The sequence below is a fragment of the Budorcas taxicolor genome, chromosome 16, assembly GCF_023091745.1.
Source record: "Budorcas taxicolor isolate Tak-1 chromosome 16, Takin1.1, whole genome shotgun sequence".
Taxonomy (NCBI): domain Eukaryota; kingdom Metazoa; phylum Chordata; class Mammalia; order Artiodactyla; family Bovidae; genus Budorcas; species Budorcas taxicolor.
In genome coordinates, this window is record NC_068925.1 from 68,101,043 (window position 1) to 68,114,940 (window position 13,898).

General features: G+C 38.8%; 1 protein-coding gene across 1 annotated transcript in view; it reads left to right on the top strand.

The window, feature by feature from the left end:
• HMCN1 (hemicentin 1) overlaps positions 1-13,898 on the top strand; it is a 537,345-nt gene that overhangs the window by 481,134 nt on the left and 42,313 nt on the right. Inside the window, exons 90-97 of the mRNA XM_052653879.1 lie at positions 1,629-1,799; positions 2,204-2,374; positions 3,388-3,558; positions 3,724-3,894; positions 7,713-7,862; positions 8,162-8,299; positions 9,599-9,720; positions 10,353-10,590. Coding sequence (XP_052509839.1) covers positions 1,629-1,799; positions 2,204-2,374; positions 3,388-3,558; positions 3,724-3,894; positions 7,713-7,862; positions 8,162-8,299; positions 9,599-9,720; positions 10,353-10,590 — 1,332 coding nt within the window. The remainder of the gene's footprint in view (positions 1-1,628; positions 1,800-2,203; positions 2,375-3,387; positions 3,559-3,723; positions 3,895-7,712; positions 7,863-8,161; positions 8,300-9,598; positions 9,721-10,352; positions 10,591-13,898) is intronic.

A 13,898-nucleotide genomic window follows, 5' to 3' on the forward strand; every position in this document is an offset into this window, starting at 1 on the left:
TCTTCCAAGGAGTAAGTGTCTTTTAATTTCATGGCCATACTGACTTAAAAAATTAAAAGGATCTTCAGCTAAAACCTCTATCCATATGTCATAGAAACTGTAGCCCACTATGCTCCTCTACCCATGGAATTCTCCAGGCAAGAACACTGAAGTGGGTAGCCATTCCCTTCTCCAGGGGATCTTCCCCACATAGGGATCAAACCCAGGTCTCTTGCATTGCAGGCAGATTCTTTACCATCTGAGTCACCAGGGAGGCTCCATAATAGAATCTACAGAGATAAGAAATTAATAAATGTCACTCAGTTGTAATCCCCCCCAAAAATGCATGTATCATAAGGCTTTTTGTAAGAAATAAAGTCTTTCATTAACCAACACCCTTGATAATAGGACATATTAAAACAGTTGGAATAGCAGAATTTTGAAATGCCATAGTCCATATATAGTAACTATGAACATCAGTGATCTTAATTAATAAAGTAGTAGTCTTGAATAGTACTTGCCATTTAGTGAAAGACTTTCTTTCCCTTTTATGTTTAGTCAAATAATTTTTAGTAAAGATTCTTGTCAGCTGAAATAAATTTGTGACTGTGTTTCTTGTGTCTACAAAGTACAAGAATATGTAGTCAATTCAATTAGACAACAGATAATTAGAAGAAAATTCAAGATGTGTTTTGAAATATTTTCTAAACAAAGAAACCAAATGATAATTCCATTCCTTGTTTCTCAACTTACAGGTTGTGTTGGTAAGAGAATATTTAGACAGGACCTTAAAGCCCTATGGTTCCTATCTTGGTTAAACCTGGTGACCACGGCAACAAGCTTTTTGAGTCCCACATCTAGAATATACCTTTTGACAAAAATATGACCTGATTCTGACTTATACATAAGAGAAACCAAAATGTTTATTCTCAGCCCCTACACCTGGAACGAAACATAAGGTTGTTCCAGTCCTGTGGTCAGATGGTGTAATATGTTAGTTACTAAAAGGAAGGCCTTAATCTTATTTCTTGGAAACTACTGGTCAATTTTTTCTGTTGTTTAGGAAGCAGGTGAGTGTGTTATTTAGAACTTTTAATCCATGAACATTATGTAATGGGGAAAAATTTTCAAAGAGAACTGTGCAAATCATCATGCTGTTGAAAGGTCCAAGTACATTTTTAAATGTGAAGCTGAATCAGGTTTGAAGATGTGGCCTTGCAGTGTGGGGTCCAAGTTATCATTATGGAGACAGTTGTGTTCTCCATAACTGCATCAAGATTTGTTATACAGCTTAGCTTCTGGTTCCTTCCACTTTCCCAAAAAAATAGTTAGGGCTTATAAGCTCAAACTTTATTTACATATAGTAGTTTGATTACATTTAATTTTAATAAAAGAGCCCCTTTGGATAATTTTAAGCATTTATTTTGGCATCAGGTAGCCTTCTCAATTTCCCTATAGACACTAATTCTCATGAAGATCTAACCAGAGGGGGAAGGGAAGAACATCATTTGTTATGTTTGCTTTGGTTCAATTTCAGTTATTTTCAATTCTGGGCTAATTTAACTCATTACGAGTTATTTATTTGTATAATTTTTTTTTCTAACAAACGTGGTTCTGTGACTTGAAACTCTGTCTTGGGATGTTTGTAGTTCATGGAGCATGGAGTACCTGGCAGCCTTGGGGGACATGCAGCGTAAGTTGTGGAAAAGGTACCCAAACAAGAACAAGACTGTGCAATAACCCACCACCGTCATTTGCTGGATCCTACTGTGATGGAGCAGAAACACAGATGCAAGTTTGCAATGAAAGACACTGCCCAAGTAAGACAAATACAATGTTTGTACTCTCAATAATTTAACCTCTATGTCTTATCTAGGGAGTATGTCATTAAGAATCAATGTCAAATGTACACACTGCTATATTTAAAGTGGATAACCAACACGGTCCTACTGTATAGCACAGGGAACTCTGCTCAATGTTATGTGGCAGCCTGAATGGCTGGGGAGTCTGGGGGAGAATGGATGCATGTATATGTATGGCTGAGTCCCTTTGCTGTCCACCTGAAATTGTCACAACATTGTTGATCAGCTATCCTCCAAAACAAAATAGAAACTTAAAAAAAAAATCAGTATCAATAAGATCATCACTCAACCTATCAATGTGCAGGGTTTAACTTGATTGTTTCTAAGTAGTAACAGAGCACATATGTTTTTCTTTAACCCAGTCGATGGCAAGTGGGCCACTTGGACCAGTTGGAGTGCCTGTTCTGTATCCTGTGGAGGTGGCTCCAGGCAGAGAACAAGGGACTGCTCTGATCCTGCTCCCCAGTATGGAGGCAACAAATGTGAAGGGAGTGATGTCCAGAGCGATTTTTGTAATAGTGACTCTTGTCCAAGTGAGTGTTGGAAATAGTGAGTCAACATTATACTTTCTTGAAGTTTCATTATGGCCTTAAGTCCTTAAAATTACAGCAGTCTGTTACTTGATTTGTCTGCCATTGGTTTAAAATATCAAAATGTTGCGTGGTTGCTGTTGTGTCTATATAATACCATAGACTCCACTGATTTATATGGGCAGAGGTTACATCCTATTTCATGTTCTTTATAGGACCAGCTGCAGAGTGCAAGGACTAGGGCATCCTTCCACACTAACTAGTGATGCTTCCTTAACAGAAGCAAGGAGGTGCCTCTCTGCCTTAATTTAGTCACCCAAGCTAGAAGTGTGGACCCTAGCAGCATTTCAGTTCACTGTATCCTGAATGTTATAGCTTGACTCCTCAGAGACCTTTTCTCATTCCTATCCTCCAGCTCCTGGAAAACTCTTTATTGTGGTTCAGTCACTAAGTTGTGTCTGACTCTTTGCGACCGCTTGGACTGCAGCACGCCAGCCTCCTCTGTCCTCTGCTGTATCCTGGAGTTTGCTCAAATTCATGTCCATTGAGTCAATGATGCTATCTAACCATCTTAGTCTCTTGCCTCCCCTTTCTCCTTTTGCCTTCACTCTTTTGCAGCATCAGGGTCTTTTTCAGGGGGTCAGCTGTTCGCATCAGGTGACCAAAGTATTGGAGCTTCAGCAGCAGTCCTTCTAGTGAATATTCAGGGTTGATTTCCTTTAGGATTGAGCGGTTTGATCTTGCAATCCAAGGGACTCTCCTAAGTCTTCTCCAGCACCACAATTCAAAAGCATCAATGCTTTGGCACTCAGCCTTGTTTATGCAGGTTAAATGGAACTGCACAGTCACTGGAATGTATACCCAGTTTCCAGTCAAACCAACAGCTAAACCACCTGTCTTTGGAAGATGCCTATTTATAGATCTGGGTGTTTCTTTTCACTTCCTGGATAGAGTCTTTCTGTACTCTTTGGATGAATGTCATTGTTTACCACTTCTCCAATGGTTCTGTGTCGTAGCTCATGGTAACTGGAGTCCTTGGAGCGGCTGGGGAATATGCAGCCGGACATGTAATGGGGGGCAGATGCGGCGGTACCGCACATGTGATAACCCTCGTCCCTCCAGTGGAGGAAGAGCTTGTGGGGGCCCAGACTCCCAGATCCAGAGATGCAACACGGACATGTGTCCTGGTGAGCTTACCAACCCCTGGCAGCAGAACAAGTAAAGCCTTTCATTCAGTGCTCCTTGTAGCAGCCCCATCGTTTCAGGTCTTGAAAGCTGTATAGGTAGAGTCACCCTGGGAGTAGATTTTATAACCCATTTATTAATATTGACCATCTCGTTCTTGTTCACAGTGGATGGAAGTTGGGGAAACTGGCATAGTTGGAGCTGGTGTTCCACCTCTTGTGGAGGAGGTGAAAAGACACGAAAACGGCTGTGCAACAATCCAATACCATCTAAAAGTGGTCGCCCCTGCCCAGGCGATGCTACTCAGGTATCCAGATGTAATATACAAGTATGTCCAGGTAAGCAACTACATTAGACTTTGGCAGGACCACATTTATATCCACTCTGAGCCCTCAAATTACAAAATAGTGCCAACTCTGGGTGAAAGAGGGGCTTCCCAGGTGGCTCAGTGGTAAAGAATTCACCTGTCAAGCAGGAACATAGGTTTGATCCATGGGTTGGGAAGACTCCCTGGAGAAGGAAATGGCAACCCACTCTAGTATTCTTGCCTGGGAAATCCCATGGAGAGAGGAGCCTCATGGGCTACAGTCCATGGTGTTGCAAAGAGCTGGACACAACATAGCGACTAAACAATGACAACAACTGGATGGAAGAATTGATGCAGCTCTGCGCCAAAGCTCATGCTGTGTATTAGTCTCTACTTGCCCCCTTCTAGGCTCCTTTTATAAAAGAATATAGTCTTCCCCCAGCTGTAAATAGAGTCCTGGGCTTGAGGACTAAAAAGGGCAAGGAAGAGTGGGCAAACCAGGCTGAGATTCCAGGCGGAAAAATGAGGGTGGGGGAGAAACTGAATAGCTAATAGAAATACACGATTGGAGGCTGTTCTTTCACAGATTGAAATATAGATAACATGAGTATAGACAGTAAAATAGGGAAAATTCAGTTTAAGGGAAAAGATTAGGGGGAGTTCAACTACTGTCCTTCAAGTCATACAATATGGCTAGATATTGAGATACAACAATTCAGAAGGAACAGAGTTGGCTTTTTAGAACTCATGGACCTCAGAGTTTACTGGAGTGCCAAGAAATGGTGGAAAATATTAAGGGTATTCATCTCAAAGAACCAGACCAAAAAGAACATTTTCACACTGTTGAAATATGGACATAACATTGGACATTCCAAAGCTTTAAGGTTGCTTTGGGAATTAAATATCCCTGAAATCAACAAGCCCCATTTGACAGAGGGACAGAAAGGAGTTACATGAACAGATGTATAGGATGTAAGCAGGCTGAAAGAGCAAGCATCCTTGCTCAGTTGCTTAATGCGTCTCCTCAACATGGCGCTGATCACCGACGATGTTGAGACTCTTAACATGTAGGCACAGTGACAGGTCTCATTTCAGTTGAGACATTTGGAGCTCAGTCTCTCGTGGTACCAGGGACCCAGTGACAGAAGAGGTCCAAATAGGTAAATAATTTGGATTACAGGATCTGACAGAGAGTTTGAAGGATCCCAACTGGGTAGACAGAACAAGGAGACATCTGTTGAACACTGGGATTCAAGTCTCTAGTGAGACTAGAGAATCAAGGTCAAAATGGGAGGCTACTCATTAGTGCTGACCTTGAGAACTAAGGAAATTAGTGATCCTACTATCCTTCTCTCGCCCTGCTTAGGACTAAGGATAAGAACAAAAGTAGCCAACCAGGTCCTACTATGTACCTGCCTGCGTCATCTTGCTGCATGGTTCCCATCACTCTCTAAACTCTCTACTCTTAGCTTCTCAGATGTGACAAGCCACCGTCTCCTAAAAGGGCGACGTGTGCTGTATCTTCTACCCAGAAAGCCTTTCTCTGCCTTCCTTGACTTGTATATATGCTCAGTCTTAAGCAACTAATCTTCCCATCTTTAGTCTATTTTTACCTCTTTCTCAGACTTCCCTGAGTAATAGATATCTTACACATTAGTGCATTTCACATCTATTTGCAGAATTCTAATTATCTCCCCTGTTTAGATACAAGTGCTATGAAAGCAAGCTTCATGTCTTTTTTTATCTTTCTTACCATTGTATCTTCAATACTTGACTAACAGATGAATATAATCAAGAACATGAAGGGTGAATCAATGTGAAAAAAACTGTTTCTCTCACTATTAAAATAATGCAAAATAAAATGATGAAACACTTACTGACTTTTCTCAGATTGAATACAACTGTATTTCTCCCCAGTATATAATTTGTTGTTTAGTTGCTAAGTCATGCCCGACTCTTTCGCAACCTTATGGACTGTAGCCTGCCAGGCGCCTCTGTGTGTGGGATTCTGCAGGCAAGAATACTGGAGTGGGTTGCCATGTCCTTCAGGGGAGCTTCCCAGCCTGGGATGGAACCCACATCTCCTGCATTGGCAGGCAGATTCTTTACCACTGAGCCATCAGGGAAGCCCCAGTGTATAATACATGACAACAATATCTGAAACACCTTATGATTGCTTCAAACTATATTCAAGAGTGTGTGTGTTAGCGCTCAGTAATGTCCAACTCTCTGCGACCCCATGGCTCCCCAAGGAACCACCAGGCTCCTTTGTCCGTGGGATTCTCCAGGCAAGAATACTGGAGTGGGTTGCCATTTCCTTCTCAGTAAAAAAGAATCAAATAATTAATATTTTTAACTATTAGCTGCTCTGAACCCAGATACCAAGAATATAATTTGCATTTCTATGGGATTATTCTGATTTTTTTTAAATCTTATCCATTCAGCTGTCATCTATGAAATCCTTTCCTTATATTTCAAGAAAAAAAAAGCTATTTAAAACCTGGAAATATTCACTTTGCTAAATATTTCTGAATGTATGCAGAAGCATATAACATTGTAAATCAACTATACTTTGATAAAATTAATTTGATGTTCGACAGAAAACAACAAAATTCTGTAAAACGATTAGTTTCTTCCCAGTGTATTTCCCTCTCTTGTCAAAGCATGGACTCCTTAGCCACTGATTCTGTGTTAGTAACCAATATTTTTGTTGAACGATGGAAAGAAAGCATAAAATTACTGTAGTTACTTTTAAAAGTTCATATGATTCTTGCTCAGCATAATTGTCTTGGTATAAATTTTGCAGCAATTGTTAAAAGTACAATAATTCTTCTCAAATTTTTCTCAAGGTAAACATATCCCAGTATATATATAATATGAAGTGCTTGGTAAGCCATTGATCTGAAACCCGAGACTGAACAATAGCCCTTAAACACTTCACATTTATGTTGATAGTGACCAGTCACAAGGCTTTGGAGCTGTTTTGTTGGTGATACCTCCTTCCTTCTGTGTTCTCATGAAGGAGGCAATGGATAAAAGAGTATGGGTTTTCTGAATCATTTTTCTAGATCCCACATTTACGCATTAATAGATGGTCACTTGTTTTTCTCTTTCTGGCATACAGGGAGCTCAGCTCAGTGCTCTGTGACGACTTAGAAGGGTAGGGTGGGAGGGAGGCTCAAGATGGAGGAGCTATATGTATACATATAACTGATTCCCTTTGTTGTACAGCAGAAACCAACACATTGTAAAGCAACTGTACTTCAATAAATAAATTTAAAAATAAAGAATATGGGTTTTGATGACAAACAGATCTCCGTTTATATCCTCACTCTGCTGCTTCCTAATTAAGTAATCATGGGACAATCACTTGAATGCTCTGAACTTTATTTTCCTAGTCTGCAAACTCTGGCTATTTATTTAAACTGTGGCTATTTAAACTTACCTTATAGAATTTTGGCTAGAATGAGTTAAAACATATTATGTGCTTCCTATAGAACATGACATGCTCAATAAACCCTCATTATTATCAACATTTCATCACCATCACCAAACACGTACTTTATTTTGGCTTTGGGACTGGGCGCTGAGTGTATTCTTTGGGTTGTGAAATAATACTATGATGTACATAGATTGGAAGGATCCTAGATTTATGCAGGATGATGAGTGTTACATGGGAGTAGAATGTTTTGAAAGCTTATTTATTTCACTCTGAAATTCAGATGTCATATGATATTTTAAATGTTTGGGAGAAGATTTGGAGCATCTTTGAATACTGGCTTTCTTTTCTCAGATGTAATGTTGGTGAAATTGTTTCCTTTCCAAGAATGTTTTCTCTTCCCGCAATAGGTGGGCCCCAGCGAGCCAGAGGAAGTGTTATTGGAAGCATTAATGATGTTGAATTTGGAATTGCTTTCCTTAACGCCACGGTCACAGATAGCCCAAACTCTGATACTAGAATAATACATGCCAAAATTACCAATGTACCTCGCAGTCTTGGTAAGTCTCTTTGCTGATAAAAGTTGTCAATAAGCCTCTTTTTTTAAACATACCTTATTCTTCTTCATCTATTATTTCCACTTAAAATTTCTAGGGATGCTACTACTAAATGAGCAGTGTAATACTCCTTAGTTTTATCCCAATGGTAAACTCTTTTTAAAAACTGACATTTTTAGATGCTATTTTTGTTGTTATTCAAGTATATTTAGAATTCATCCCTTTGAATAACTTGCTGTGAATAACAACAATGGGCTGTAAATATTTTTCTGTGACATCTTATTTACCCCTTTTTTCTCTAGGTCCAGCAATGAGAAAGATAGTTTCTATTCTAAATCCCATTTATTGGACAACAGCAAAAGAAATAGGAGAAGCAGTCAATGGCTTTACCCTCACCAATGCAGTTTTCAAGAGAGAAACCCAAGTGGAATTTGCAACTGGTTCGTATCAACCGAACTTAATATCCTATTGCTATTTAAAAATATGATCGCTGTAAAAGTTGGCAGTTTAGAAAAATACATGTTCCCACAGAGGATGCTTTCAAAGTTTTGTTGCCATCTTATCATAAATGACATAAAAGCAAGTTTATATTTTCCTATAAACTTTTATTGACATGGCTCTATAAGAGGCCATATGTTTTCAGATAGTATAGTGATTTTTATAACCTAAAAGTTTTTTTCCTTCATCTTTCCTGTATCTGTTCTCTTTTAATTCCTTAGAGAGGGTTTGAAGGCCAAGCAGAGCAGGAAGCTGAGTCATAGCTATTAATTAAAGGTTTTTATCTTTGAACCAGAGATTCAGTTATGATATCTGATAGGGGATTCTTTAATCAAAAAATTGGAAATATAAACAAGCAAATCTAAAGACTTTTCACTTTATCCTTAGCCTTAATCCATATGGATTAGCAATTCAGGGTCTTTTCCAAGGGCACATGACTTTTTAAAGACCTTTGTATGAAGTATCTTCGAAGGTGGTCTGCCTTTGCGGCAGTGTGATCTTTAAGGTAGCAGGGCTGAGGAAAACCAAAGCTTTAATCAGCCCACAGGACATGTGGGTCTTTGTGTGGCAATCCACTTCCTAAGATGCCCCTTTGCTGTTTCTAAAAGCACCAGAAAGAACAAAGCGCTGGAGCCAGACTTGTGGCTACTGCCAGTCTTCCTGGTCACGCTGTCTGTCCCCTTCTCACAGACAATCAGTCCATTTCTGTAGAACTGCCTTGCTGTTGCTTGTCAGTTGAAAGTGTGGATTCCTTCACCTAATTCTAAGTGTAATCGGGTGAAATTTTTGTAAAATATGTAAAAAAAAAAAATCAATTTAATTGAGTAAATCTAAGTTTAATTTGGGGGCTAAGTGCTATTTTCTCTTATTATACTTCAAACTTGATTAAACACAAATCATAACATAGCTGAACTGGTATAAAAATAAGTCTGTAATGTGCTTACACAAACCATATTTTAAAAATACACAGATACAGCATGTGTGCATGCTCAGTCGTATCTGGCTTTGTGACCCCATGGACTGTAGCCCGCCAGGCTCCTCTGTCCATGGGGTTTTCCAGGCAAGAATACTGGAGTGGGTTGTCATTTCCTTCTCCAGGGGATCTTCCTGACCCAGGAATCGAACCTGCACCTCCTACATTGGCAGGTGGATTTTTTACTACTGGGAAGTGGATCTATATATATACATACACACACACATATATATATTTGCTGTTGAAATGAATAAATTTTAATTCCTAGGGGAAATCTTGCGGATGACTCACGTTGCCCGGGGCTTGGATTCTGATGGTGCTCTACTGGTAGATATCATTGTGAGTGGCTACGTCCTGCAGCTGCAGTCACCTGCCGAAGTCACTGTGAAGGTAAAACGTTAGGGTAACTTGCCTTCACTGTTTATTGGAGCAATGGTAAGAGTAAGAGGCAAAGAACATTAAAGAAGCACAGAAAACTTGTATAGTTTCCCTTGTTCACTTTGCAGAGTAAATCTCTAAACCACTAAGGGTAGAAATGGCTATGTGGTCTTTGTCTAAAAATCTTTAAGGAGGAGTCTTTATAAGCTTTTAGTAGTTTCATGACCATGCTTATCAGGACTAAGATCAGAGCTATGTTGATTTAAGCCATTTAACTTTCTACAGACAAAGAGAATAGTAAGTCTTACCTAAAAGATTTTATAGACCATCCACAAAAGTATTCCAGAAATTAAAGAATGATAGCAATCGCCTTTTCACATTTTTACTTTACTCTTGACCGACAACTCTGAGTCCCTTATTAAACTCTCATTTATGACACTAAAATTATGAAACTAAGGTAGTTACAATGGTAGGTAGTTTAAGTTTGAACACTGCTATACAATTATAATTTTTATTTAGAACTGTATATTTTTAGACCCTAAGCCATTTTTGTTTTTATCTCATTCTACATATCATAGTACCCTCAAGAAGAAAAAAAAAAAAAATAGCCATGCTGATCCTCAAATCCATATTGTCCTTCTTAGGATTACACTGAGGACTACGTTCAAACAGGTGCTGGGCAGCTGTATGCCTACTCAACCCGGCTGTTCACCATTGATGGCATCAGCGTCCCTTACACATGGAACCACACTGTCTTCTATGATGAGGCACAGGGAAGAATGCCTTTTTTGGTAGAAACACTTCATGCATCCTCTGTGGAATCTGACTACAACCAGCTAGAAGAGACACTGGGTTTTAAAATCCATGCTTCAATTTCCAAAGGTAATTTGGTTAAGGGAAAGTCCAGCTCTTTATGCTAAGTAGTCCTTTCTAAATGGGTAAAAGAATTGCATTGATGCCATTCAAAATAAGGATGTCAAGGTACAGACTGAACGTAATGTGTTTTTCATGTGTGTTGTCTATGTTTTATAAGTAAAACATGGTAAGTTTTGGACTTACTATGGTAAGTCCAATCCAATTAGCATTCTAGTACATTTGGTTTGCTAAGATGCATCTTCATATATTAATAGCATATTGGAGTTGTTACTGTTCTAGCCTATATACACAGAGCAATTTAAAAAGATATTCTCTTGTCAATGATTTTTCTTTGGGTAATAAAGTCCATTTGTTCTTGTTTTGAATCTTACAAGATTTTTTTTTAATTCCTGAAGCAGGATGTAAAGGTGTATTTTAACCTAATCCAGAAAACAAAAAGTTTCTCTTTAAAAGAAAAACGGGGGAGTAATCACCAGAATTCCAGCTGGCATTTGCTGTTCTTGGAAAGTACAGCTTTTGAACTGCCGCCTCTTGATCTTAGTAGTCCCCCTATGCTGGTGGGTTCTCACGTATCTACATTCTGAGATATCCTTTTCCATTTTTGCTTTATTTAAATATTCATTTTTTAGGAGTATGATTGCTTTACCTTGTTGCGTTGATTTCTGCTGTACAACAGTGTGAATCGGCTGCAGGGGTACATATGTCCCCTCCCTCTGGAGCCTCCCAGTCCCTCCCACCCCTCTGGTTGCAGAGAGCACTGGGCTGAGCTCCTGCGCTCTGCGGCAGCTTCCCATTAGCTGTCTCTTCTACGTTTGGTAATGGGTATGTTTCAGTGCTGCTCTCTCCATTTGTCCCACCGTCACCCTCCCCCGTTGTGTTCACAAGTCTATTTTCTACATCTGCCTCTCCATTCCTGCCCTGCATATAAGTTCATAAGTACCGTTTTCCAGTGGTAAGAGGCACCATGACAATTAGCATTCCATATCCCATGGGGTTTTGACGCTTGGAGATACTTGCATGAGGTTGTTATAGACACTAACTGGATGATTTTAATATTGACCTTTAGGCTCCCATGAGTATATTTTAAATGATTCGGAGTAGTCTGGCGAGTGTGTGTTTGCTTTGTGCTGGCTTTCCTAAAATAAATGATCATGTTTAGCACATACACTAAAAATTCATTTTCACTGTTTACCCTTGTTCTCATCAGTTGTGCACATAACTGTTTTCTTCTTCAGCATCAGAACTGCTTCATCAAATTTGAGGTCATAGGAATGTAAGAATATATTCACATTTTTTAAACTAATCTGATTCATGAAGCCTCATAGCCCCACACCTTCTCCACCCACGTCCGTCACCACCACCTTTTTTTACTATTGTTACGCATGTTACTTTAACTTGGACAAGAGAAAAGAGCCAAAGTTTTATTTTCTTTTCCCCAGTAATACCTACTTTTCAAATTTAATCTCCACTTCTACTTTTTCCAGTACTCCATACAATTTTTTTTTAAATTTTAGCACAATATTGTGGTTAAAATGAATTTATATTATCTGGGACTAGAGGAATTAAGATGATTTTTGAAAAGTCATGTACTTTCTACCCAATTGTGTCAAGTCCTCTAAACTTGAAACTGCTTGATGGTCTTTATGGTTTCTATCTATTGAGGGATTTGAGTCCCACAGTAGAAGGAAACACTGAGACATTTAAAACCTCTTAGTATTCTTGGATACTATGATTCTGTGAATCACAGCTGATATAGTTGCCCATTGGTTGTTACTGTTCCTGTTTGTTGTAAGAACTGTGCACCTGCAGTTTCTTTTTAAATGACCACCAGGGGGCAAGCCTGCATTCTGAGTTGCTTAACCAGCACATTCTTTCTCTTTGTTGGGTCTAAACTAGAACTATGGTTACAATGCAGTTAGACTTGTACAGAGCTTGATGATAGTTCAGATTTTTAGACACAGAGATTTTGGTTTACCTAGTCTAAGGTAGGACCTTGGAGTCTGTATATTTAACACAGCCTCTGAATGATTCTGTTGTATCTAGTCTCTACTATACGATCCAAACCTAGGTTGCCCACATCATAGTGACTCAAAGGAAACCTTCATACTGGTTGAAAACAGAAATTTCCCGGGCTTCTTACTTTGCCATTCTGACTGGGGCAGAACCAAGGGATCTATATTTTTAATAACTTCTCCAATAGATTATAGTATCAGTAAAGTTTGGCAGTTATTAGTCTATAAAGATCCTAACTTAATTTTTTGAAGCATATTCTGATAGTATACTAACATGATAGTATACTGGTAGAAGTGACTGCAAGGAAGAGCATAAAAATCTGGGCAGTAGTTTGTCTCAAGTGAAAGGGTACAGAGAATTTTATACTTATCAATGTTTTTACGATTATATATTACCATAACACACAAACAAACATTTTGTGTTACCTTCCTTCTATGTCAAAAAAGAAAATCACGATATAATTCAAAGTCACGTTCTTTAACTACAAGAGAAAGAATAAAAGGAAAATATGTATTTTATGTACTTGGATATGAAAATCTTTGGACATTATAGGTAGAAGTATTTATATGGCTGAACCAATATTTAGAGCCCAAGTATGATGTTTAAAAACCAAAAAAGGAAACTGAGTAATTCTTGGTAACATTCCGACAAAAACAATGCACAATGAACCATCCATTTACATGACAGTTGCATTCCTAGAAAGTTTATTATATATTTTAATCACACACACAAAAATGTTGAATAATTGGAAGAAGAGTTCTAGCCATAGATAATTACAAACAGCTTTCTGGATTCCACAAAAATCTTTTGGGGAAAGGGACACATCTTCATCTTGCATCCTTATCCCACACATTGCAATATTTAAAACCTGCCCTGGGGTCCACCCCACTCACGAAATAGGCTTCCTATTAAATCCTGTCATCATCAGGACAACCAAAGTCTCTCCCAGGAAACTTCCCAGATGCCGCCTTATGGAAGCTATCTCCCTGTTTAGAACCAAAAATCTAAAGCTTCTATCAGATAATAACTTATATTTATGTGACACATTTTTCTACAACTGTGGCCCCAACACAATGCTGTACACAACATACTGGCTACATTAAGGCATATGTAAATAAGTGAATACAAATGAAGCATGAATTATAACCACCTGAACTGTATTCCTTTTAAACCTTTATGTTGGGGTATAGTTGCTTTACAGTATTGTGTCAGTTTCTGCTGCAGAGTGAAGTGGACCAGCTGTATGTGTACAGCTGCCCCTCCCACACCTCTAGGTCATCACACAGCTCAGAGCTGAACTC